The sequence below is a fragment of the Homarus americanus genome, unplaced genomic scaffold, assembly GCF_018991925.1.
Source record: "Homarus americanus isolate GMGI-L3 unplaced genomic scaffold, GMGI_Hamer_2.0 scaffold21914, whole genome shotgun sequence".
Classification (NCBI taxonomy): domain Eukaryota; kingdom Metazoa; phylum Arthropoda; class Malacostraca; order Decapoda; family Nephropidae; genus Homarus; species Homarus americanus.
In genome coordinates, this window is record NW_024719665.1 from 298,732 (window position 1) to 325,933 (window position 27,202).

Consider the following 27,202-nt stretch of genomic DNA (forward strand, 5'->3'; position numbering starts at 1 on the left):
CAACGTCACATGAGAAGGCTTATAATCTGAACTTGCATGTACAGTTGGGGACCAAAGTTTGCTCCCTCCCAAAATGAAGCAGCCACACCCTCAAACGAGATACGCATGGACCAGACAGAATACCCCCCGTGTTCTGAGGGAGTGTGCTGAAATTCTAGCCCCTGTGCTTGCTTGCCTCAATGACTGTTGGCTGGCTGCTTTAAGAAGTGTTACGAAGTCAAGTTTGCCCACAACCATGGGGAGAGTGCATCGGCTGATGTGACAGCATAAAAATATCTACCTGTCTTTTAAGCTCTTGTGAAAGAGGGTGGTTATTGCTGAGACCTTATCTTCAATTGTGATGAAACTGGCATTTTCTGGAATCATTTACCTAAGACCACTTTCATTGCCAAGGATGAAAAACAGGCAAAGGGTGGAAAGACTTCACTGTGCTGCCTGTCCTAGAACCTACCGTCATGCCAATATGTCGCAGATCAATGTCATTGGACGTCTAATAAGAAAGCTTGGGTTACGTTGTCTTTCTGCACCGATTGGTTTGACAAGCACTTTGTTCCCGACGCCCAACAGTACTGCCGGAGGAAGAACATTGACTTCAAAGTGATCCTGGTGATGGATAATGCTCCTGGACACTCTAAGTTTCTAATTGGACGTCACCCTAATGTACAAGTTATCTTCCTTCCTCCTAACACCACATTGCTTCTGCAGCCACTTGACCATGAATTCATCGGTAATGTTAAACTGTTCTACTATCAGTTACTCTAAAAAGACTTTTTAGAGTACTGTACTGTACTGTACTGTACTGTACTGTACTGTACTGTACTGTACTGTACTGTATGTACTGTACTGTACTGTGCATGTAACTGTGTTAGTCCTCTCCTGTTACTTACTACATTTGTCTTGTCTCTCTCCCCTTTTATTTCTCTCTCTTTCTTTGAGGTTTCTGTATCCCTTGATCATCTCACACAAAACTGGGAGAAGGACGAAGATAACACATGGACAGATAAACTTACAGCATCGACAAGCTTCTTAGCTGCCTTGTCCAGGATGATTCTGTCGCACCAAGATGGGCACCGGGTCTGCATGTAGTGGGAGCCCTCACCGTCAGCACCTTCGATAAATGGATAACTTGGAGGGAAGCTGACGGGAAATTCAGTGAGCCTATCACTAAACTGAGTCAATTCTTGGTCAAACTCGTGGAGCTGCAAAATAAAAAGTATATGTATTACCAAAAGATGCTAAGTTCAGATGTTTGGGTCAATGTTCCCTCAGTCAACTTATCAATGAAATGAATTAATTGTTTATCAGACAAATACAGGGTGTCTACTGACCAGACAAAACAAAATTCCCTGGCTTTTCCAGGTTTTTCAGGTGCAAATTTGAAAAATTCCAGGTACATTAACACGACATTTTGGCGCTAGATGGGACAAAAATGCACTAAGTTGGCAACCCTGAATAACACCAGTGCTGTTCACTGGCGATTTGAGTCACTGCTTCGGTCGGCTGTTCATCCGGCGCTAATATTGCAGGTCACTTGCCGATCATTTTTTTTTTTATTGCAACTGGTCTACTGGACTGACTATTTTATTTAACCAGCTATGATTAGGATGATCAATAGGCTTAGTAAGGAGCATTAGGGCCCCCCCCCTCCATATCTTTCTCCTCAAATTTGTGTAATTCACGTGGGTCGACCTGGATGTTCCCCCAAAAGCCGGAAATCCAGCAAAAAAAAAAAAAAAAAAAAATCACACGCCTGATCCACCAATATGACTCATGATAAATATGTGGAATAATCCATTTAAATGAAGTCACTTAATTATAAGAACAATTTATCTCTGACAATATTCATTGTAAAACTCGTAGGTATAACCTGTAATATTTGGTTATTTGATCACTAACATGAAATATGAGAGTTACACAAACAATTCAGTTATTGGAGTGGACTACTTACAGGAATTTGTTCCTAAAAGTTTAATTATTTATCTATTATAAAGTATAGCATTAATTAATGGTAAGATTGCTGTCAAAATAACAACTCATTTTGTAGTGATTTTAACTCTGTACCCAAAACAAATGAGTTCAATCTTGTGGTCTGGCAAAGGTAATGAGGTGTCATTCTGCTGTGGTAACAGCTGAGCAGCCATCAACCATGTTAACAACGCCAAGCTTATCCTTCAGGTCATCCCAACAATTATGTGAAACATAGGATGTCAGATCATAACTTAATAGGTGAAACCCCCAAAAAACTTTTATTACAAACAAATTTAGCTATCAATCTAAATAACTGATGTTTCTTAAACATCTTCCACTTTATCTACGAAGACAAGATATTACTTTGACTCAACAAAAATACTCTAGCACAGAGCCTTTTTAAACATTCCTAACAACATAACTAACCCAGCTGCCATTGTCCTTGAGGAAGATATTCTGATGATCGAAGTGCTTGAAGGACTTCTTGGAGATGGTGAGTTGAGCCTTCCCCTTGTTGTCCCTAAACTCCTGGGCTTTTTCACCTGAGTCTGGCAGCTCTGTGTCCACCACTGTACATCCCTGGGTCAGTTTCTGAGTAAAGATTGCAGTGTCATGACATTCTTGGCTAAACCTTTTGCCATTTTAGTTAGAGCTACAATCACCTAACTGACAAAATGACCCACACAGAAAATTTTACTCCCATTTCCCTTGTCAAGAATGACATTGGGAGAGGTTGTAAAAAATGACAGTTCCTGACAAGAGACTGTGCAGCATGGAGAGCTGCCATCAAGTAACTACGGCTAACCCACACAAGCAGGTAAAATGACCCTAAAATGTAGATGATGATTAATAGAATAAAAAACAAATTCCAAAGAAATAGAAGTACAGTGAGTTCTGCTATAACGCGTGTTTTGATAACGCGAATTTGCTCTAACGCGATTTATGAATTCGGAACAATATTTGTATAACGCGAACGCCTGTTTGCTATAACGCGATTTTTGCTTACTATTTCTCCAATTTTGTGGTATTAACTGTGATTATGGTAAAGAAGAATATCTCCAAAAAGCGTTCTGATGATAGAATTCCCGGTGATTATCGTAAAAGAAAGGATATAACACTTGAAGAGAAGCTCGATGTTATCAACCTCAAAATCACCCTTCTCCCCCATCAAGTTACATTCATATTTTTTCAAGGTAAAGTGTTACATTTACTGTATGATTTCATTATTAGATATGAATGTAACATTTATTTAGACTATGCTATCCTTTGTGTTAGGCTAACTACTAAATTTTTTCGATTTCGAGTAATCTGCACCTAACCCTATTTTCTCCATAAGGCCTGTTATTTCTATTACGCGATTTTCTATAACACGATATTTTACAAGAACACAATTATCGCGTTATAGCAGAACTACCTGTACTGTAACATTTACCCATACTATGACAACTGACAAAGTTTCTTTATACTGTACATGTATTTTGAGCCAGAACTCAAATGTTAATAACGTACACTTGTGACCTTCTCTTAGGTTACATCACATAAGGATCACCGAGTCTAAACAGGTTTCTGGAGTTACCTGAACAGCGGCCTGGGTGTTCAGTCTGAAGTTGAAGTCTCCGAACAGGAAGATTGGCACATTTTCAAAGCTGTCATTATGAAATCTGAGAATAAACAAAGATTTACTTATTTATGTATTTATTTTTTGGCTGCTTTAAATCTAGAATGAAATCACTCATATGAAAATAGTTCTTAAAATATCAAATATAAATTCAAAATCTATTAAGAATTCGCTGAGATATTAGAGAGATATATGGAAACTTTAAAACAGACAATATGAATGATTATAAACATTACCTCTGTCACAATCATAACATGGCAATTGATTTACTTATTATTATTTTGCAACTTCCATTTATACAGTACAGGTAACAGGAGGCACATACCTAAGTATAGTCTAATTCCAGTTAAGATTCTGTCTATTATCTACACTTTGTTCCCATATTTTGTGTGAGGGAGATTGACTTTTGTGTGAGGGAGATTGACTTTTGTGTGAGGAAGATTGACTTTTGTGCGTGGAAGATTAACTTTTGTGCGAGGAAGATTAACTTTTGTGCGTGGAAGATTAACTTTTGTGAGAGGAAGATTAACTTTTGTGTGAAGAAGAAGATTAACTTTTGTGTGAGAAAGATTAACTCTTGCATGAGGAGAATCAAAGGATAATAGAAGCTCAAAGGGAGAGAAATCACCGAGGCAAAAAGTGCAAGACTAAGTGTAGCATAATGTGAGAGTGACGCAGGAAGACAGAGAGATGTCCCGAATACAAGGCACCCCAGTTTACCTTACCCGATGATTAAACACCCTAATTATCCCGGGGGGGGGGGTTTGGTTAGGTTATCATTAGGTGAAATAATCTGATCTGTTAAATATTTCAGTGGTCCAAAAAATAAGATTATAAGAGCAGTATCAGGAATGAATCATTTATTTTTACTTTTACAAATCCTTTCCCACAACCATTAGCAGATTGGCTGGGATGGAGCACGCACGCACACTCTATTTTCTCTAACTTGCTTGATGAGAGAGAGCGAGACAAACTTCATGGATGTTTTAAAGTCAACTTAAAGTCAACACTTCCACACCTCTCTGATTTCTCTTTATCTATTTGCTTTTATTGAACTGTTGCTCAAAGTGACTCCTGTCTTCATCCACTCATCATTATTCTCAAACAGTCCTTCTCCAGTCATTCCTCTTGTGTCTTTCAAAGGGAGGAGACTGATGAGAAAATAAGGGGAATAAACTAACCCAGCAGCTAGAAATATCTCCCCCCCCCCCACACACACACACACCTGCATGCACACTTGATAGCTTTAACTTGTACACATGGTATAAAAAGTAAGTCAATAACATCTACACTGATTCACACAAGTCAAGTGTCAACCTTCAATAAGAATTCAAATTTTTTTTAGAAAACTTTTGGTGCTTAGTAAGTCCAAAACATCTACAGTATGTGTGTCTTTTTCATTATCCTGTATATGGTATATATGTCATTTTAGTACAGTGTATCTATATGCTTGTTTAGTACAAATAAACCTGTCTAGTATATGTCTAATGCTTAATATATACCTGTCTGATACCTGTCTAGTACAAATAAACCTGTCTAGTACATATTATATACCTGTCTAGTGTATGTTCCAGTGCTCTCTTCCGGTTGAGGCTGTATACTGATGGAAACTGCAAATAATTAAAATAAACATTTAAAAACAATGACTGAACACAAAGCACCTTATTATCACTAAACTTAAGACAACAACATGTACTGATTATCTCAACAATCTTTAAAAGCTTGACATACTTGCATGACTTCAATTATTCCCAATTTTAGATTCTTGATACTTTTTTGTATCAAGAATAGCATCACTTACCTCTTCCATGGCAATAAAATTTGAGGCATCATGGAAAAGGTGGATGTTCACCAGATCGAACTTTGTACCGTTTAAACACCACCGCGTTCTCATGAAACCTTTGCGAGACCACTTGCACTGAAAAGGTGAAATAAAAAAATAAAATAAAATACTTTAGAATGTAATTTCTATGTAGGTTTGAGCAAGCTGAAATGAAAATGGTGTTGTAGTGTGATTTTGAAAGACATGAAACCCTACTGAAGGCATTGGTGAGATTAGGCATTGAGGTAAACTGAGAGGGTTTAGGATGTGGAGGGGAGGAGAGCCAGGGGTAGGCCAAGAATGATGTATGGAAAAGTTTTATGAAATAACCTCAGAAATAAGAACCTGATGAGAGAGACTGCAAGAGACTGTGCACCATGGAGAGCTGCCATCAGGTAGTCATGGTAAATCCACTCAAACATGGAAAACAGCCATAAAATGATGAGGAAGATGATGATAAATAACACTGGTCTGATCTCTTAATGCACTTTTTATTTCCTTAAAACAAAAGATGTAATGTATTCATCAGGTGTACTGTTGATGCCTCAGAACTCCTGTATCTAAATTATATTTCTGAACAAAAAGGAATGAATGCATCAAAATGTTCATAAGTGATTCTGTTTGTCATCCCAACATGTACCTCAAATTTCTGAAGGACAAACTTTCTACAAAATATCAGCAAATATATCCTTTCTTTTCCTCTGCTCTCTCCACCTTCCTCCTAATATACTAGCCCCCATGCTGTGTAGGATAAACCTAAAATCTGAATCCTGTTCTGGTAAACTCTAAGTTTAGTTACCTTCCTGGCATCTTGGATATCAGGAGACCTTATAACTTTCAGGCCCTACATTCACACATGCATATGGGTGTACTGTATCTTATTAACATATAAAAAGAATTTTAGAAGGTGACTGATATAAAAATTGACTACCAATGTATCAGGTAACCAGTCAAATGGCCCATTGTCCTCCTGTAGCCCAAACTAATATTTAAACATGGTTTCAATCCTAAGAGTGAGACTAATGAGGCTGGGGTACTGTGACCAGCAACTTTGTATAACAGATGAAGGGATGGATAAGGATGTGGCAAAGTACAATTGGTTCTGATACAAGTTAATAATACTGTCAAAGATGAGGACACCTTTACAGTCACAACGTACCTCAGGAAAGAATTCTTGTGGAAACTTGGACTTCTCTTTGGTGCTAACATCTTCAATATTCCCTGAATATTCTCTTCTATCTAAGCAATCAGTGAATTTCATTTCTGAAAGATGAAAGTCAATGTGAGTGATTACATGACATTACAGAAATGTTAATGCTAAGAAAAAAATCTAAACCTTACTACTCTGTGACAGAAAAAGGCAGACTATAATGATGAACACATGCACATACACACAGAGTTAAGAAGCAGGAGATATCTCTTTTGGTTCCTTATAAATACTGGTCTAATTATGAGTGAAGTGTTACTAAGGGTTCTTAAAAGTCTTGATATGGATGAAGCCTCTAAGCCTGTACTTCCAGTTACTGTAGGTCCAAGAATATAATGGGTGCATCTAAGTAAGTTTACAATTTATAATTTTAGGGTTTACACCCAGAAAGTCTAATGAAACAAAATTTTATTCCTGAATGTGTGGGCAGCGAGAATCTCCTTAGCCCGAGACTTCCACACTCAATAATTCAGAGTGCACACCTGATGGTGTTAAAGTGATCAATACCAAAGGCTTCCTCCAGCTAGGACCTAGGAATTCTGCAACTGTTTCCCAATTTTGCATTTACCAGCCCTTTCTTGCTGGTACAGTACAGTGTAGTGTCTATACAATGTCTATTAATACTGTTAGGCTTCATTGTAATTTGATTACAGTGTTGTCTTAAGCGCTCTAATATGCCTCTAATGGCAGGTCTGCACTGTCATGGTGTATATAACCAAAGATCAGAATGAGGAGTAACTACTGGAAATGGATGAGCTGCTGATGGGTGATGATACGGTGTTGTGCAGGTGAATTATGGCAGAACACACGTTACAGCAACCACAGTGTATCAATGAGGGCAGACGATGTAAATCTGTGTTTTCTCTTGATTCTGGCCACACGCACGTACGAACACACACAATTTGAGAATAAATACTTAGTAAATTTTTAATTAGGATTAAATTCTTCATCAATTCATGCATATAATGTATGCACACATTGTCAAAACTGGAGTCAAAAGCAGCATTGTAATGGAGTATCATATCATGGTAAGAGGCAGATAGCTTGACTTTTGACATTTTAGTATTTCCGTCACATCCTCGATCATATCATTTATGATTCGACGAACTAGAATCTTATCAAACATTTATTACACTTTATCAGATGTAATTTTTCTTGGTAACAACTCTGAAAAATAAAAAAATAAAAAGAGGAGCCAAACTAAACTTTGCTATACAGTATTAAATTTCAAATGAACAGGATTCTGCAATCAGTGAGTTACAGTATTACCAAACCTTATATCAACACAACATTGAAAACAACACAACATCTTTGAACTAGATAATAACAAGGTTACCACAGCAAGGTCACAAGGGCCACCACTGAGGGTATACTAATTAACTTTATATCAAACTTGTCTGAGGTCTTGTCCTCTATGTTTGGCCTAAATCTACAGCTGGTGGTTCCAGTTATAATTATACTCACATAAAGAAACTGTGCTTCATTATGGCATGTCTCAATTAACTATTATCTGGTATAAACTATACAACTATCCTCACCAAACTGTCCTTTCTATAATTACACGAAAGGGGAGAGTAAGTTCCGTCACATAATTTTTGTCCCCTATCCTTTACCACACCTTTAAGTAATAAACTTAACCAGTCTTGCCCTGAAGCTGATGTTTGTCCCTGAAAAAATTTCAAAGTAGAACAAGAGCCATAACTTTGTTATACTGAAGTTCAGTACAGTATTGTGTAATGATGGATTATTCTGATTATTAAACTCAGCCTAAATACAGTACTCCAAGATATGAAACTGCAAACAAAATTTCACTTTGATCCATGAAGTCTTTCTCAAGTTGCTGAACAGATTTTTTTTTTCTAGACAGGAGAAACAACAAACTGTATACCCAAGCCACACTCAATGGGAGGAAGGGAGGCAAGCTGAAAAATCCAGCAGTGGTTATAACATCTTCTCATACCATGGAATAAGATTACAGGTACAGTACTGTATTAAAAATGAAGGTCGACTACACGAGTACACACAGGGAAAGAAGAAGAACATATGAAAGACAATTAAAGAACTCTTAATCTATTAGTGCGTCCCCCATGAAGAAGCTTACAGCAGCTAACATTGTGGTATTTCATAGAAAATATGCACCAAAAACAAAGATTTCCAGAGACACGTGACAAGTTATCTTCCTGATGTAAGACTAGGTGTAAGAGTGAGGCCAGGAAGCTCAATATGTAATTCCTCTCCATATGTTCACCCCAAACATCAAATCTTAAATGACTTACAATACTTTCACAATCAAGCCAAATTCCTCTAATAATTATCAATAAACACCCAGAAGAAAGAAAGTGGAGAAAGAGCTGGGGCAAGTACAAGTTAACTATAGATAAAACAGCAGGAAGGAGGGTAAACTAAGATATAATTATACCCACAAGCACTACACTTGTTCGTATCTACAACTGGCTTACATAACATAACGTAACAAACATTAAAAGTCAAAGCCTCAACCTCAACAAAGATTCATATCAATTAATTTGCTAAAAAAAAAATAAAATAAAATAAAAAGACACTGAGCCACAAATTACTTAAATCAAAACTTATCTTCTGACTTTAGGATAATGAATAAATACTAATTATCAAGAACCATTACAGCAACATTACTTTAACTGCATACATCATGAGGCAGTTCAAATTAAACACAACAAACGCTCCTTCTTGCTTGTTGTTGTTCACTCCTTTGCCTCTCTTACGTTACTGATGACCATATCATACAGCAAGAGAACCTTACCTTAAACACTGAATATACGTACAGACGTTTATATACAGCATACACACCCAGTCTAATTTATAATGTATACATTGCTTAATAAAACAATCAACACCAAGGCTTAACCCTGAAATACAGCTGAGAAAATAAACTTGGTCCCAAAACTAAACCCTGAGATAGAGCTGAAAAACAAACTTATTCTCAAAACTAAACTTTGGGACAGAGCAGAAAAATAAACTTACCCTCAAAATCCCAAATTTGTAGATCTTGAACATTTTGGTGAATAAAATAGAGGTTGCCGAGAGCCTGAAACATAACACACAACCCATCAGTCTTCGTGGTAACAAACTTTATTAAATAATTTCAATAATGACTAAAAAAAAAAAACTAATACATGTACAATCATTAACTAGGATTTTTATTTTTTGCAGTAGAATGAGTGACAGTAAGGATACAAAAATCCTAAAATATTCTGACACATTCCAGTTGAAATCTTGGCAAACATATAAAAATACCCTGAACAACTTAAAAGAAACAAGAGGATGTCATGGTACTGTACAACACCAAACCTGTGCTAGGCAACAGATGAGTGGGTGTAGTACAGTACCCACACAGTGCACATGAACCACTGTGATAGCCATCCAGTCACCCCCGCGACAGACAACAATACTTCCGTCAATATTATTTCCTCCTGCCATGCCTCAACCACTCTACCTCCATCAATCTACTTTATCTATGCTAACATGAACAATCTACCAATAAAGTGGTCCCTCGGTTAACGAACACAATTTGTTCCAGAGGGTCGTTCGTTAACCGAAAATTTCGTTAACCAACTCCATTGTTTCAATGGGATATTGGGTAATTGGTTCCAGCTCACCGAAAAGTACATACAAAGTAAAAAAAATAAAAATGCAGTAAAGTACACTTACTTTGAGGTGTGTATGTAGAAGGCTCCTGGTTGATGATGATGATGATGGGAATTAGAAGTGGGGGTGGAGGAGAAGGGAGAAGAGAAGGAAGTGGGGATGGAGGAGAAATCACCTTTCAGGGGACCCATGCTTGATGCCGTCATTTCACCAATAAAATTTTAAGTCCACTAGGTGTAATTCAAGATTATTTTATTTAAATCAACACTGCACTGCGCTATATATTATCAATATGTTAACTAAATTTCAGAATGACCAATAATTTCAACGAAAAATGCAAAAATATTCAAGACACCAACAAAATAGATGTTTATTCCACTGTCAACAGAGCCCAGCTGACGCCTTGTGGCCGAGTCAAGCATCTGATGGGCGCACAAAAAAATAGTTCCCTGTACTGCATACATTATCAATATGTTAAATAAATGTTAAAATTACTAATAATTTTAACATTAAAAATGCAAAAATATTAAAGAGCACAACTTTATTGATATTTACTCCACTGGAAACGAATGTAAACATAGAACAGATTACTGAATTGGCAGACTAGCCCATCAGCTGATGCTCAATGAAACGTGATGTTCGTAAGGATTTCGTTAATCAAATTTTTGTTCGTTAACCGAATTGAAGATTCTTATGGAAGGTAATTCGTTAACCGAAATTTCGTTAACCAAACCGTTCGTTAACCGAGGGACCACTGTATATACTATCTCCATCAACCTACCTATATTGTACTGCCTCTATACGTATATATCTAAGTATGACGACTCCACCAATCCAAAAGTTGCAGTGTTGTTTGGAAGTAATCACAGCTTGTAAATAATAAAGCTCCCATTCCTAGATAGAAAATTTCATTACAATGCAAGTATCAATATTGGCTGTATTGATAGATTAACTACATACAGTATATCTTGTATGACTTCTCTCATGATGTAGCAAGGTTCGGTAGTTTAATCACGTAGTTTAATCACGCACGCACGCGCACACACACACGCGCACACACATGCGCACACACACACGCGCACACACACACACACACACACACACACACACACACACACACCTCTCATTTATTCTGGTATATAATGTGTTACCACTGGACTATGGATGGCACAACCACTGAAGACTACCACAGAACTATTAGTGAAGGTAGAGTAGTGTTCACTCAACCCAAACCTCTGAGCCAAACTCTTGCCATGACACTGAAACAAAATACTGATATAAGCTGATTACAGAACTGGGTTTAATTATCACGTGAAGTTTTATACAAAATAAAATTGTGGCAACCTGCATGGGAATGGATCTCGCACAGTGTTCAACGCCAGGGACATTAATCCATTCAGGAACAACAAGGAACCCAGTCTGTACTTGGAAAGCTGATTCAAGATTGGTATTTTTTTTTGGGGGGGGTTGAGGGTGAGGTGGTTAAACTGGTAGGAAACATAATCAAATGACTAAATCCACTGAATGGGATAAAAACAGATCAGAGGTTTCATAATCAAGCTATTCTGATGTTAGCCTCAAATTATTTAGTAAGGTCAAGTCTTTTCTACACTACTTGGCATCCTCCTCAGTATAGTAATGACACATAGTACTGGTGAGACAGGACAAGACTCATGTAGCACTGCACTCCACTCCATAAACACTTGCTCGCATCTCAACTTGCATAAGCATCCCATAATCCCGAGGAGATACTGAATGATGCCTCTTCCCCTTGCTGGTGGTCACTTACTGTAAATTTTTCAGCAGACTCGTACTCTTCGTCCAGGTACACTCTGATCTTGTTGTATGGGAGCATCGTGCCTCTGTTTAATAACGATCTGGAAGGAAAAAAGGTCATCTTATCAACAGACCTTCTGGAATTTACAACTAACTTCTAAAATTAGCTTCAACCTGGTAAATAAAAAATAAAAAATCACATTTAATATCTTTGAAGGGCTGCTGGAACCATATTCATTCTAGAAAGTAAAAGTTTTGACAATTTTGCCCATGGAAATATTATAAACATCACTGTACACTACATGTCTTGTTATCCCACCACCTCCCCACTCCAGTGCAGTCTCTGCCTGGTAATGATATCTTAATTTTTATGATTTAATATCTTCTTCAGTCCCTTGTTAGGTTAATATTAACTAACCATGCCTCATAAATAAAATATAAATAATAAAAGTAACTACCCCTAATGTGCTTACATTGGTTACCTAATATTCTAATATATATATGAAGCATTGTACTGGTATCAAAAAGCTGTCCCTCTGCTACTTATTACTAAGGCTTCTAGCTCTGCATATGTGGAGCATGTCCATATCCTGATTTAGTAGTTCACAAATATTTCCATCACTGGGAACAAATATTTCAGGTGTATCTGGACTCCCACCAACCGGAACTAATGTTTCAGCAATATGTTGACCTCTGCAGACAAATATTTAACACATATCTAGACCTCCCCGCCCAGAACTGATGTTTCACTTTTATTTTAACCTTGGAAACTAATGCAGTATTTCACATATACCTGAAACCTCCTATCCAGAACTGAAACTTAGGATGCAGTATACAGCATTGTCTGGGGACTTATACCTGTATTCACATATCTCAGGATCCATCCTCCCAGAGATAACATTTAATTGTACAGTATAATGCTAAGTACAATATACTGCACATAAATTCCTTCGTCCAGAACTAATATATTAGAAATGAAGTGAGTAGACAGAACCAAAATAAAAGGAGGACTGGAGGAAAAGCAGGGAGACATATTATTAAGCACATTCTTATAAGATTTCTCCTCCACGTCAATGGCTTCTCTGAGATCACTTCCAACTTCCCGGTTAAGAAATCCTATAAAGAAGCACAATATTTCACCGAGTGATTTATTCTAAGCAACTCTTAAAAGTGTAAATGAGACTAAATATTATACAGGTATTTATTATTAGAAGACTCATCTTACCCACATCAAAAGCTAAGCAGGAGACATGAGTCACTTCTATCCCCACCCACTTAACATGGTTGAGGAGATAATACTAAAAGCACATCATTACTTTCAAACTAATCCAGGTATATGTATACAAACCTTGAAGCACACATGTAAAAGGGGTAGGTATACAGAATTACATGACAAATAGTGGGTACAAATAAGGGTGCACTTGGTGAGCAGTGCATGAGAAGTGACTATGCACATGTGGTTGGTGACGAAATAAAATAAAAGGATGTTTGAAGAAAATGTTGTAAATTACTATGATTGTTTGTTAAAAGAGCAGTATGAATGGGAGGGAAGCAACCTAAAAGCAGTAAAGTCAGTACAGGCACCAGATCCAAGGATGGCAAGAAAGTGATTGACAATATGAAAAATGGAAAGGGTGGTGGTAGTTCTGGGATAGTTGATAGTTGTAGAAAAAGTGACAGCATCAGGCGAAGCTGGAGTAACAATTGTGACCAAATTGATTATTGAAATTATGATGAAGTGTATTGTTCCAGCTAACTGGCTGAAGAGCATGATTGTGAATATAAGCTCTTTCAAGGGAAAAGGTGATGTACTGTAACTGAATGTAGAAATTATAGGTGTCTGAAGCTATTAGGTAAAGTTATGAAAGTTGTTGAAAGTGTGATCAAGAAATAATTAAAGGAAATAATTAATATTAATGAAATGCAGTTTGGATTCTTGCCTGGCACAGGATCCAGAGGCAAGATTTATGGCCAGGCAACTACAGTACACAAGATAAATAACTATGGAATTATAGTACAGTACAGTGCTGTACTATTTTGTATTTGCAGACTCAGAGAAGGCATTTGCCAGGGTACCATGTGAGATGGTACACCGGGCAATGGGAAAGTTAGGGGTCAAGGAGCGTCTTGTTTGAGTGGTTATAGAATTGTCTGAGGGCTCGAGGACCTCCACGAGAAAACCTGGTGAGGAGAAAAAAGGAAGGTCTGTCTTGAGCCCCCATATAATTATTATATTATTAGAGACACAATCACAAAATTGTAGGACAGCTCTGCCCTAGGAGTTGTTGTATGCTGACAACTTAGAGTTGACAACAGATAGTATTGAAAGAGGTAGAGGAGAAATCTAAGAAATGAAAAAATGGAATCGAGTCAAAAAGGATGAGTAGGAATGTGGCAAAAATATAGATATTGATTAATGGTGTGGTGGACAGTGGGAAATGGCCTCGTGCCACCTGTATGTGCAGATAATCATGTAGCCTTTAAAAGGTTGGAAAATCTAGATATTGGGGATATATCCCAGGACTGTGTTGAGGAGTTGTTACCTGGGTGATATGATTAGTGGTGGAGGTGGTGCTGATCTAACTCAGTCACGAGAGTCAGAAGTGGCTGGAGGAAGTTTAGGGACCTGTTCCCATTATTGATGGCAAGAGAACCTTCTCTTTATGTGAAATGAAAGATGTATGCAACAGATATGAGAAGAGTTGTTGTATGACAGTGAAACATGAGCAGTTAAAGGTCATATGTAGGCTTGACAGAGCTGAGAATGGATAGATGGTTGTCACAGAAGGATAGAACACCTTGTTCAAAGCTAATAGGGCGACTGGGTATTGAGAGCATTGGCGAGGTTTAATGACGAAGCAAGCAGAGATGGGGCATGTGAAGAAGACCAACTGGATCAAGAGATGCATGTTCTTGAATGTGGAAGGAGGGTAGGAGAGGTAGGGGTAGGCTGAAACAGACAAGGGGAGAGGTTGTAAGAAATTACCTCACAAGATGAGAAAGACTCCAAGATATCATGTAGCACAGGGAGCTGCCATCAGGTATCATGGCTAACCCAAGCAAGTGTGTCTAATGGTCGTCATAAGAGAGTGTTGATGATTATGATTAATTTTTTGAAGTTAGGCCCCCAAAACAAACCTCAAGTGACAATGATGGAACACTCTTGTCTAGCCTTTACCTACTTCACTCAAGCTGGGTACAATAATAGTGCTAGCTATACTGTAGGTATATGCTAAAAGACATCATTTGAAATGGCTTAATACTATGCCTTGTGTGTTACTGTTTGCAATTTCAATATTTGACAGAGTATTTATTGGTATAAAATCATTTCCTGGTCATGTAGCTTCTGCACTTGCCTTTTCACCATCACTCAATCTATTCTTTACCTTTACTCCTCTCTCACCTTTGTGCTGCAAGACATATGTTAACATCAAAATGAAATGGTGAAGACATTCAACAGATATAAATACTGCACATATACAGTAATTATTCACATCCTCAACAAGCATATATGGTACAGTATACAAAGTAAATCATAAGGTTTCACACTCATTCGTAACAGCTTATATGAATCCACTGTGCGTACTTTATGTTTAACCCTTATGCTCCCAATGACATTCATGAGTCAGCCTCGTTGTGTAAAAAAAAAAATTAAGGTCTCAAAATAGTTAAAAAAAAAACACATCTAGAATAATATAACATACAAACTACAGAAGAACAATGTTTCTGGTGGTGGTGGTGGTGGGAGCATGTTAAAGTAGTATCTCTGGTGGTGGTGGTGGGAGCATGTTAAAGTAGTATCTCTGGTGGTGGTGGTGGTGGGAGCATGTTAAAGTAGTATCTCTGGTGGTGGTGGTGGTGGGAGCATGTTAAAGTAGTATCTCTGGTGGTGGGAGCATGTTAAAGTAGTATCTCTGGTGGTGAGCAGTAGTGTGGTATGGCTCTGGTGGTGGTGGTGGGAGCATGTTAAAGTAGTATCTCTGGTGGTGGTGGTGGGAGCATGTTAAAGTAGTATCTCTGGTGGTGGTGGTGGGAGCATGTTAAAGTAGTATCTCTGGTGGTGGTGGTGGGAGCATGTTAAAGTAGTATCTTTGGTGGTGGTGGTGGGAGCATGTTAAAGTAGTGACCTCAATTAAAACAACCTCTCAGATGTCATAGAGATACATATTGATTAAAAAAATGTGTTTATCGGAGCATTCCTCACAAAAATTGTAATATTTATGAGTGAGGGAGCAGTGTGGGCGAACAGTGTCTCGCAGAGCAGGGAAGCGTCTGCCCACACTTGCACTAATGAGAGGGAGTGACGTCAGCAATTGGGATGTGAAAATGGAGGCGCAAAACATAAAAAACTCGTCACGATATCAGCAATGTACCGCATATCATCACACGAAGACGGGAACAATTTAGGGGTTAAATCACATGTTCAATTGTTGGATTAAAAAGTTTGACTAAAACCATCTATTATAAAGCCTCAATTGAATCTTATATCAATTCAATGTCTCAATTACAACTCATGTGATGTGCCTCTACCACCCAAACAAAACAACAGGGGAACAGGTTTATTTTGAAGATACGTTACAATATTTGGCTATAAATCAATTGAAATGCCATAGACAAATGAAACATTTGACGAATGCCAGAGTGATGGAGATTTACAACAATGTACAAGTAATTAGAAGTGAGAGGAGGACGGACAGACCAATTAAACTCCTGCATGACAGTTACACAGTAGATGACAAGATATGAGTCATGCATCAGATGTTATATTCGTATCAAAGTTCAGGCACCTGCCATTATATACTAGGTACCACATGAAAATTACTGTACCTATACTTTATACCTATACTGTATGTGTGCTGATATTTCTGTATCTGGTACAGTACAGTAAATGAGTTTTGTTTCTTGCAAGACTTACGAAGAGATTGATAGTACTGTACATACAGTAAATAGACAACATTATGAATACAGTATTACAAATCCAATATACTGTACTGTATTTTTCAGTTTACAACACATTAAAACTGCAATCCATAAATTATAGAGAAATATTAGGGAGGAAAGTCATCTGAACAAGTTGTTAGCAATTTTTTTCCTTACTCTGGGAATATATTCTATACTGTGTCAGTAGAAATAAGCATTAATTTTCATTCATCAAAACTACAAATAATTTTCCTCAGCTCACCACAGAAGAGGATACAAAACCCAACAAATAAACAATACAGAATATGAGGCCTCAGAAATGACCTTTGACCGGTGTCTTGCAACACACAATATAAATTTATGTGTTGCATGTAATGGAGTTTAAGTTGTTAACACAATGAGTGACACTTACTTGCATGCAAAAACAAACATGCACACACACGCATACTTCACGGTAGTGAACTTACACACACTCGGGCGTACAAAAAAGGTGAGGCAAGGCTGAACACACAATGAAGCATAAGAGAACAAAGATTAGAGCTGTGATGCCTCACCCACCTGATGAAGTGCTCCACGTGCTGCATGCTCTCCTCGTAGTTTTTTCCGCCTACCTCCTGGCAGTGGAGCGCGATGAAGTGTGGATCATGTTCTTCAACAGTCTGAGACAGAACAACACAAATAATAATATATATACCTACTGCTAAATTAAACTGTTTACTTTAACATCTAGGTTACTAATCAAATAGGGCCCAACTCAACCAAACATTAGAACTGGGGTCTAGTTTTAATGGTTAAATTGGGGCCTATTTGACATGCCACCTCTACAGAGTACTGTACGTATATGGCATTCCCACTGATTAAAGCTACCAGGAGTTACTGTACAGTACTGGGTTAAGATTAATCTGCTGTACACAGACAAAGTTCCAAATTGCCCTTTATCTATTCACCGCCAGTAAGAGATAAAATGCTTAACATTGATCAAAAAATTATCCTGAGACACTTATTTAACCATAATTTCAACATGATTTAATACCAAACCACAGACCTCATAAATGTTGTACCTTTGTCAAGAGCAACGAAGAGCAAATTCTATCAGTGAGCATTTGCAGCACTTCCCTGAAGCCACAAGGGTGTGTCAAAACACAATGCTTTGGCAACCAATGTTTGTTCATATTTTCAAACTAAAGGGGTCACCATGTTGTGAGTGTTGTGATGAGGTATCCCAGCTTTCAAGATGACATTTCCTTCTGGCCAGAAATGTTATGTTGAGGCTCTAACAAGTTTAAGAAATGAAAGAAAATCCCATAATAAAAAGCTTAACAAAAAAGACAATGGACTCCATATTTGACTCTCCTTCAAAAAATAATAAGTAAAAAAAAAAAAAAAATGGAACTCACAACCAAGAACAAGGCTAGCAATGTCCTATATTGTACTTGTTCAATACACCCTTACTAAACCAGTGGTGTACACCCCACATACATCATGCAATGGTTTGTAATATAAATAAAGCCAATAAATATTCCAATGAGTGTCATTTTTGTGGCGACAGTATTTCAAAAAGCTTTATATTGTATATATGCACTCAAGGTACTTTACATTGGTAATTGTATACCTGCATGGTTTATGTACAGTGTATACCTGCATGGTCTATGTACAGTGTATACCTGCATTGTCTATGTACAGTGTATACCTGCATTGTCTATGTACAGTGTATACCTGCATTGTCTACATACAGTATGTACTGAACATGCTGAACTGTATACCTACATTATCTATACGGTATACAATACATGCCAGTACAGTATTAACATTACTACCGTCCTAGTACTGTATTATTACCATTAGTTGTAGTATTAATAGTAGTACTGTAGTAGTAACAGTACCAGTACATGTAATAGTAAAAGCACAGTATAGGTAGTACAGTAGTAGTAGTAGTAGTAGTAGGTAGTCAAACTACCTTGTCCCTTTTTGGTAGTGTACCTGACCTGACCTCAAGATCACCCAGGGGACTATTGTGCTGGTACAGTACAGTAGAGTAGTTGTTATTCCGTCAAGGTAAAACGACAAACAACAGAGAACAAATGTATACAGTAGAGCACTTTAGTCAACAACATACTGTATCATATTCCCAATACAGTACAATACAGATGAACCAGCGTAGAAAACAGCCATAAAACTTTGATATTGAAGAGATAGATAAATAGGACTTTACTAAGAAAAAATAAAAGCTTTAAGGAATAAAATTCAACGAAAAAGAATCCACAACTTTTCTTGATTACACCTTATCTAACTTGTTCTGACTATTTCATTCTTCCTTTCCATGTACAGTACAATATAGTACAGGAAAAGAAGACTTAGGGAAGGCATAATTAAATGCATGTAGTAGGCAGCTGTCAAACAGGGAGGTACTACCGCCTGGGAAGATATTGGAAGCATAATGTGTTGTCTAATGGTAGACCCTGCTGCCATATGTGACCAAGTCCCAGGTTGATGATCTGACTTTCTGCCTCATTTACACACAATTGCAGGGTCTCAATTATTTCTCTTACTTTGACAACACAACATACATACTGTACAGTGATCCCTCAGTTAACGAATTACCTTCCATAAGATTCTTAACTTCGGTTAACGAGCATTCCCTCGATTAACGAATTCCTTACGAGCGCCCCTCAACATGTTTTCGCTTGCTCACTAGCTGTCGTATTAGTCCGCCAACACAGTAATCGGTTCTAGGGCTTAAATTCCTTACTATTTTAGTACCTGGTAAATATCAAGAAGTTTGTAATATTCAATAATTTTAAGTCTTATATTAAAATTTTTAGTCATTTTAACAATTATTTAACATAATTAAAGTACAGGGAAACTAGTTTTTAGCGCGCCAAACAGCCACTCAACACACCAAACAGGCGTCAGTCTGCGTGTCTTTTCAGTGGAGGTAACATCTTGCTTCAGACTCTCTTCAACATAAACTATTTTTTTTCCATTTTTACAGTGAAATTATTGGTCATTTTGAAATTTATTTTACATATTTATGATATCTAGCACAGTGCAGTGTTGATTTAAAGAAAATATTCTTTATTTACAGCAATTAAACTTAAAATTTTAGTGTTGAAATTGTTTTTGAATCCAGCATGGGTCCCAAGAAATCCAGAAAAGCGATTTCAATCCAGGTAAAACAGGAAATTATTAAGAAACATGAAGAAGGCATTAGAACAAATGTGCTTAGCAAAGGATATGGCATGTAGACATCAACTGTGTCGACAATTCTTTCACAGAAAGACAAATTTAAGGAAGTGAAAGTGAGAGACAAATCTACCAGAGTGTTTGAAGGTAGATCCCTAATAGCAGAAACAGAGGGGATACTTCTCATTTGGATTAGGGAAAAACAAATGAAAGGTGATTCAGTTTCGACCGAATTTATTTGTGAAAGAGCCAGGGAGATTTACGAACATTTAAAGGCAGATCAACCTGGTTCTTCAGGCACAGAGTTTGAAGAGTTTAGGGCCAGCAAGGGCTGGTTCAAAAAATTTAAAAGAAGTGACATTTCTAGTGTTGTTAGGCATGGTGAGGCTGCCAGTGCTGATAAGGAAGGAGCAGCAAAATTTTCAGTGAACTTTAAAGAACTGGTGGATGAAGAAAATTATCTTCCACAGCAAGTGTTCAATGTGGACGAAACTGGGCTGTTCTGGAAAAAGATGCCCAAAAGGACATTCATCACCAGAGATGAAGCCTCTTTACCTGGGCATAGACCCATGAAAGACCGTTTCACTCTATTGCTTGGTGCCAATGCTTCAGGGGATTTCCGACTGAAGCCTATGCTTGTCTACCACTCTGAGAACCCCAGGGTGTTCAAGCAACAGAAAGTGGTAAGAAGACGGCTTGGAGTTTATTGGAAGTCCAACCGTAAGGCATGGGTGACAAGACAGCTCTTTAATTAATGGGCTGTTGAGGTGTTTTGCCCTTCTGTGAAGAGCTACCTAACTACCAAGGAACTTCCTTTAAAGGCTCTTCTCCTTATGTTTAATGCCCCTGGTCATGACCCTCAACTTGCCAGCACTTTGAAGTCTCAATTTGACTTTGTCAAAGTGTTGTTTTTGCCTCCCAACAATACATCAATCATACAGCCAATGGACCAGAATGTGATCAGCAACTTTAAGAAGCTGTACAAGAAGAAAATGTTCAGGAGGTGTCATCAGGCAACTTCCACTGATCCTCAACTAACACTGGCACAGTTCTGGAAGACACAATTTAAGATCCTGGGGACTGTAAAATTGATTGTGTACTCATGGCAAGAAGTCTCCACTAGAACCCTCAAGTCTTCATGGAAAGCACTGTGGCCATCAGTAGTCCATGATTTTGAGGGATTTGAGGAAGAAATAGAGTTGGACCAGGAAATTGTGTCCATTGGTCAGTCATTGGGCCTTGAAGTGGAGGAGGATGATGTAGAAGAGCTTGTGATGTCTCATGAGCAGGAACTTACTCCTGAAGACTTGCAGCAACTGGATGAGATGTTAGAGGCTGACAGTGGTGAGGAGGAAATGGAAAGTGACGACCATATGTCAACTTCAGATTTGAAAGATGTTGTTCACCACTGGGAGAAGTTCAGGAAACTGGCTTCAAGGCACCCAGATGTGGAAAAGCAGAACTTGCCTTGTGTAATGTTGAGGACACAGTGGTCTCCTTCAAACATCAGTTAATGATGAGGAAGAGAGATGCCCCACAAACAAAAATTGACAGTTTCTTCATTAAAAGACAGTGGGAAACAGATGCTAGCCCTCAGCCTTCCACTTCAAGAAGGAGAGAGGATGTTCCTGCTGGAGAATCTGTAAGTCCAGAGGCTCCTGACATTTTCATGGAAGGTGACTCACCTTCCAAGAAGCAGTAAAATGCTTCTCCTCCACCTCCACATCCTTCTCTTCTCCCTTCTCCTCCACCTCCCACTTCAAATTCACATCATCATTATCATCCAGGATACATACCTTCGGATCTTACTACGAATATTCCTATAACGAACGGTTTTACCTATAAAATTGAGAATGCTATAACGAACGAAACTCCTACAACGAACATTATTTAAAATTTTTATTATTTTTTAATAATTTATTGTTTTTTATTACAAGTATTAATGATATTCTTTATTTCAGGGGTTTAGATGCATATTTATGCACTTTTTTACAATTTTTACAATTTTATTATATTTTTCAGTGTTAAGTGGTTGTATTTGGGGGCCTGGAACGGATTAATCCTATAACGAACGAATGCTATAACGAACAAGGTTCAGAACCAATTAGATTAGCATACACACCTCAAAGTAAGTGTACTTTACTACCTTTTTTGTTGACTTTATGCAATTTTCGGTGAGCTGGAACCAATTACCCAAAAACCCATTGAAACAATGGTTTCGGTTAACAAATTTTTCGGTTAACGAGCAACCTTCTGGAACGAATTGTGCTCGTTAACTGAGGGACCACTGTTTATTGTTTCTCACTATTAATCATTTATTTTATTTTATTTTTTTATGCTTTATTATTATATTATTTTTTATTAATTATTATTATTATTATTATTATTATTATTATTATTATTATTATATTTTTGCCTCCAGGCCCTGATGTGGGTCATTGACCTGTGCCCTAGTGGGCTAATCCCGACAAAAGAAAGGACTTAATTCATAAAAATTAAATTCATCCATTTACTGTGAATCTTGTAGTGTACAGGTTTAAGTTAGATACTGTATGTATCATTATACATAGTTTTTTCTCATATGTGTCTTCAGGAGATTGTGAAAATTTTGATCAATGGTGTTAAGTTGTCAACTATTCTCAAGTAAGAAGATGATAGAAGGGGTAAGACAGCAGTGTAATATCATTGCTTCCATTAATAAGTGACCACCAGGCTAATGTACTAACATCTGGGTCAGTTAAATTTATTTCTGGACCAGCAGCTTTATTAATCTAATTATCAATGTCTATTCACATTTGGAGTATATCAGGATGTGGTAGCTTATTTAACTCCTCTCTTTATTGCTGCCTGAGCTTTTAGTGACGTGTTCAGAGTAACTGCAGCTCCTCAGTACATAAGTTACTTAAAAGGAGCACTGACAACAAACCATGACCTTTGACTCAACACTCCATAGGCTTGTGTGTACTGTATTACTAATATAGTTGGGTTAAGTAACAACACTGAATACAATACTGTAGTTATTTAGTGACAACCAGAATGTTAAATAACAAAACATAACTACATCACCATATTATTTCATGTTTGGTAATTCAGGTAAAATAAACAGCCCAATTGTAGGGAACACCAACCCTCTCTACAGTCTGATTCTCACTGCAAACTGACATTAACACTTTAATGTGATCAGTAGCATGACACAATGAGAGCTTAACAAGTGTATGTCACCAAAGGCCAGCATATCTCTCTCTGTAGTACATACAAGTTTGAGGAATTATAACTCCGGATAATAAAGACAAGATTTATAAGTCAATTACAGTATCAAACTAGTTGAAGTGTGTTGTGATGTACAGTACTGTACAGTACTGTACAGTATATCTAAGTACTGTACTGTACCTGGTTGCTTAAAACAAATTATATGTACTGTTACTGCAAGCAGTAATGAGTAGGATGACACATAAACAAACATTATGTTAGGCTGTAAGTCATGTCATGTTTATTGGGTGTGCCTGCCCGTATACAGTGTGTAGAGTGTTGAGATGGTGGAGATGAGAGACCCAGAGGAGGTGAGGTGTTGGGTGGTAGTAAGGGAGCTTGTTTGTATATAATCACCTGACTCAGCTCTCGCCCATCGAGCGAGGGTTGGGAAGGCGACAGCAGGGTATCGGCACTGTAGCTATCCAGACCACAGAGGCAACACCTAACCTGGTTCCTCTGTAGTTATTCAGATCACAGAGGCAGCACCTAACCTGGTTTCTCTCTAGACTTTCAACACGTAAGTTTAACTAGTTCTTATTGTGTACACAGGTAGCCTGTGTCCATTGCATCATTTATCAATGTGACAATATAGAAATATGGCAAATTAAGCACTCATTGTAAGTGTTAAGATTAGACTAATTAAATAGCTATGATTGTTATGTAAATATATATTGGATTAAACATTTATGTAGGAGTGCCTATGTATGATTTATCTGAAATACTAAAATGAATTGTATTCAACAGGTTTGACCGAATTATAACGTTCGAGTTTAACGTGACGAGTCTAATTAATCCTTTAACCGCCCGGATGGCGGTTACACGTACAGTACCAACATTTTGGGTCTTTGTATTCATAATGGCAGCGTGACAGACACAAAAGGACATCCATCATATCTATATACCCACCTGGCACAAGAAGCAGAGGGTAAGGGTAATAATACAGATAAAGTACAGTACCGTATACAGGGTATAATTATTTACATAGCAGCACAGACCTGCTCTGTTCAATACTGTCACCTGTACTAGAAATGAAAACTAAGCCATTTAAAGCTCGTAAAATATTACTACAGTATTGTTAAAAATTATACAGTAATCTTAGAGGAGATGAAGACCTCCTGACCCTGCTGTGGTTAATGGTGTCCAGAATGAATAAGAACACAAGAGAATACTTCTAAGTTGCTGCCAATCATTCTCTTTAACTGCCACTCCAGTACTCAAGTTAATGATGATATCTTAAGTCTTCCCATTCAAAGTTTAAGTTAAACAAAGTGCTTCAACTTAATCATAACAATAGTGAAGGTAAGGTCAATGACCTTACAATATGAAACAGTAAACGCACACTTACTAATTCTAATGCACTTGAAGCAGTTTATCAGTTTAAAAGACAATCATGTATAATTCTATTCCTAACTGAACATGAGCGCTGTCAAGGTTGGTGGGGGTCTTACTCTGCCGTGGTGTGGTCTTACTCTACCATGGACTATGTTAACCCCTCTTGCCTGGGGGTTACCACTTCACAAATAGTGTAGTAGTGTATCCATTTTTTAAGGGTATACAATATTACAGGTCTACAGTATCTAAGTGTCTTGGTAGGAAGTACATAGTTCATCCTAAACACAGACAAACACAACGTTGTACTGTACCCAATCAAGGGTTATAAAAAAATATTTAGGACCCTCAACATCCCAAACAAGATTTAAAGAGCCTGGACATCTGGGGTTTGTTGTTTACTTACTTTAAGAAGGTAAAAAACGAGACAAACTACAATAATTGAGTGATGAAGTGAACACAGGTGTGTTTACAGGTTAACTAAGGTACCATATGTACTGGAGTTAAAATATTTTTTTTCTTTAATTGGCCATACCTGTATTAAAATTTTTCAAAAAATAATTTGATTCAGTTCAAGCATCAACTGAACAAGTTCAAAATTAAAAACTAATACTGTACTACACATTGAAGCTCTCATATATGGCAACTCCCCCCAAAACAGCATTGTGTTTTAAAATTCCCAAAGAATGGTGCAGTCAGATGGTAACATGAACAAAAGTTCAACTACCCAGCAAACCTCCCATCACACGGCAGCATCTTATAGTTTCACCAGTTGGCCACTTAAGTTTTGGTGGTGTGCCAATCACTCCCACCATTCAGTTCATTTGTTTGAATTCACAGCTGAGGGTGGTGGTGTGTTACAGTGTTATTCTAACCTTATTGAAATACACCATTGCTCCCAAACATGTGTTTATATACAGTACAGGTACACTGTACAGTACAGTGTACCGTAACATGTTACAAGTACATAAGAAATACTACCTTCTAAATAAAGGCAATTTCCTATATCAGGCTTGAAGCTGGTCCCATGGTTGACAGATATGGAAGCTTCAACCTGTATAACACCCTTGTACAGTACTAAGGCCTGATATGAAGTCACAATTCATAACCTTTTCCTTCTCTTTATCTCTCAATATTTGACCCCAGAAAAGTTTATGCTTCAGGGAAGGTCAAAACAGATGATCCTTCTGCCCCTCCCTCACCCCATCCACTGAGTAGGCTGGAGTAGGATGGTTGTTCCCGGGGCTGTTGGAGAGTACTATAAGTGGATGGTTTCTTATGGCAGACATACACAAAGGAAGTTATGTAGCACTGCAGACTCTTACCTTCAAGAACTCCGTGATCCATGGCTTCAGCATGGTATCCGGCTGAAAGGAGAAAAATAAGTCAGCTTTTGTTAACTTGCCAGCAGAATGTCTCTTAATTCATAATGCAAATAATACATAAAACATTTGTGAACTAAAATACATGCAAAGACTGTACCATGTAAACAAACTCACACACAAACAATGTAAAGATAGACAAAACACAAACAATATGAAGACAAGCAAACAAACACACACACACACACATACATCAATGAATAATAAACAAGAAAAAAAGGAAGAATGTTGAACAACCACCGAGCAGCATCAATTATTCACCTGGGTGACTCAGTGTCGGTGTGAAGGCTGAATAATTTCAGAGTTAAAGGTGGTGGTGAGGATGACCCCCAACCATCCACTCGGCCACGCTCTATTCTTGCTCCAATACCAGATATACCCGCCCACGGACATTTTTCATGGAGGAAGTCTATTTCCAAAATACAGGGTTGTCAATTATATTTGGGGTAGGCAGCAAGACATGTACAGTAGCAGCCTACAAAACCCCATAATGGGTTTAGAAATAATCAGGGGCTCTGACCCCTGTTTGTGGCCTTAGATGTTGGAGGTATTTTAAATGTGTTTTGCTGGGAGATGGACTTTCCTGGCACCATTTTCATAACTCTTGTGTTGCAAAATTTTGGAACTTAAAATACAAGGTTAGAGAAGTTCATTGTCAGCAGCTGGTGAGTGACAGTTAGACAGGCACCATTTTCTGCCAGCTAACTGCCACCCATAATGACAAAGATGAAACTTTCTATGACTCAAAACATCATAAGAACAAGACTGTTTCCACCAACTACAACAGGAGGATAGTGAAGGGACCACCTCTCTGACTATAACCACTTTATGACTAGGAGGGGAGACCTTGTACAGTACTGGAGGTGAATCCTAATTATTCCTGCCCTGAACCCACACATAAACAAACCCAGGACCATTACTGAGGTAATTCCAATCAAGATATTGTACCCCTGTATCTAGAGATTCAAATTCTTTCAGTCTACAGTGTTATCTTTCCTCGATATGGAAGTTTCAATGTAAGGTAGAATTATAGAAGAGAGTGGTGCAAGATAGGTACAATAGTAGTAAGACAAGGAAATACCATACTGTATAACCCTGGAAACAACAAAAAAAAAACGCAC

The 27,202-nt window shown here is 37.7% G+C and overlaps 1 protein-coding gene across 6 annotated transcripts in view; it reads right to left on the reverse strand.

Annotated features, from left to right (window-relative positions):
* Window positions 1–27,202, reverse strand: part of LOC121860177 (inositol polyphosphate-5-phosphatase A-like) — a 65,250-nt gene that overhangs the window by 30,468 nt on the left and 7,580 nt on the right. For all 6 annotated transcript variants that reach the window (XM_042357235.1, XM_042357237.1, XM_042357236.1 and 3 more), the window contains exons 2-11: window positions 26,025–26,066; window positions 17,494–17,594; window positions 12,029–12,116; window positions 9,616–9,679; window positions 6,568–6,671; window positions 5,388–5,504; window positions 5,141–5,196; window positions 3,545–3,629; window positions 2,395–2,559; window positions 1,011–1,199 (exon numbers count right to left, since the gene is read on the reverse strand). In XM_042357235.1, the coding sequence (XP_042213169.1) occupies window positions 1,011–1,199; window positions 2,395–2,559; window positions 3,545–3,629; window positions 5,141–5,196; window positions 5,388–5,504; window positions 6,568–6,671; window positions 9,616–9,679; window positions 12,029–12,116; window positions 17,494–17,594; window positions 26,025–26,066 (1,011 nt within the window). The remainder of the gene's footprint in view (window positions 1–1,010; window positions 1,200–2,394; window positions 2,560–3,544; window positions 3,630–5,140; window positions 5,197–5,387; window positions 5,505–6,567; window positions 6,672–9,615; window positions 9,680–12,028; window positions 12,117–17,493; window positions 17,595–26,024; window positions 26,067–27,202) is intronic.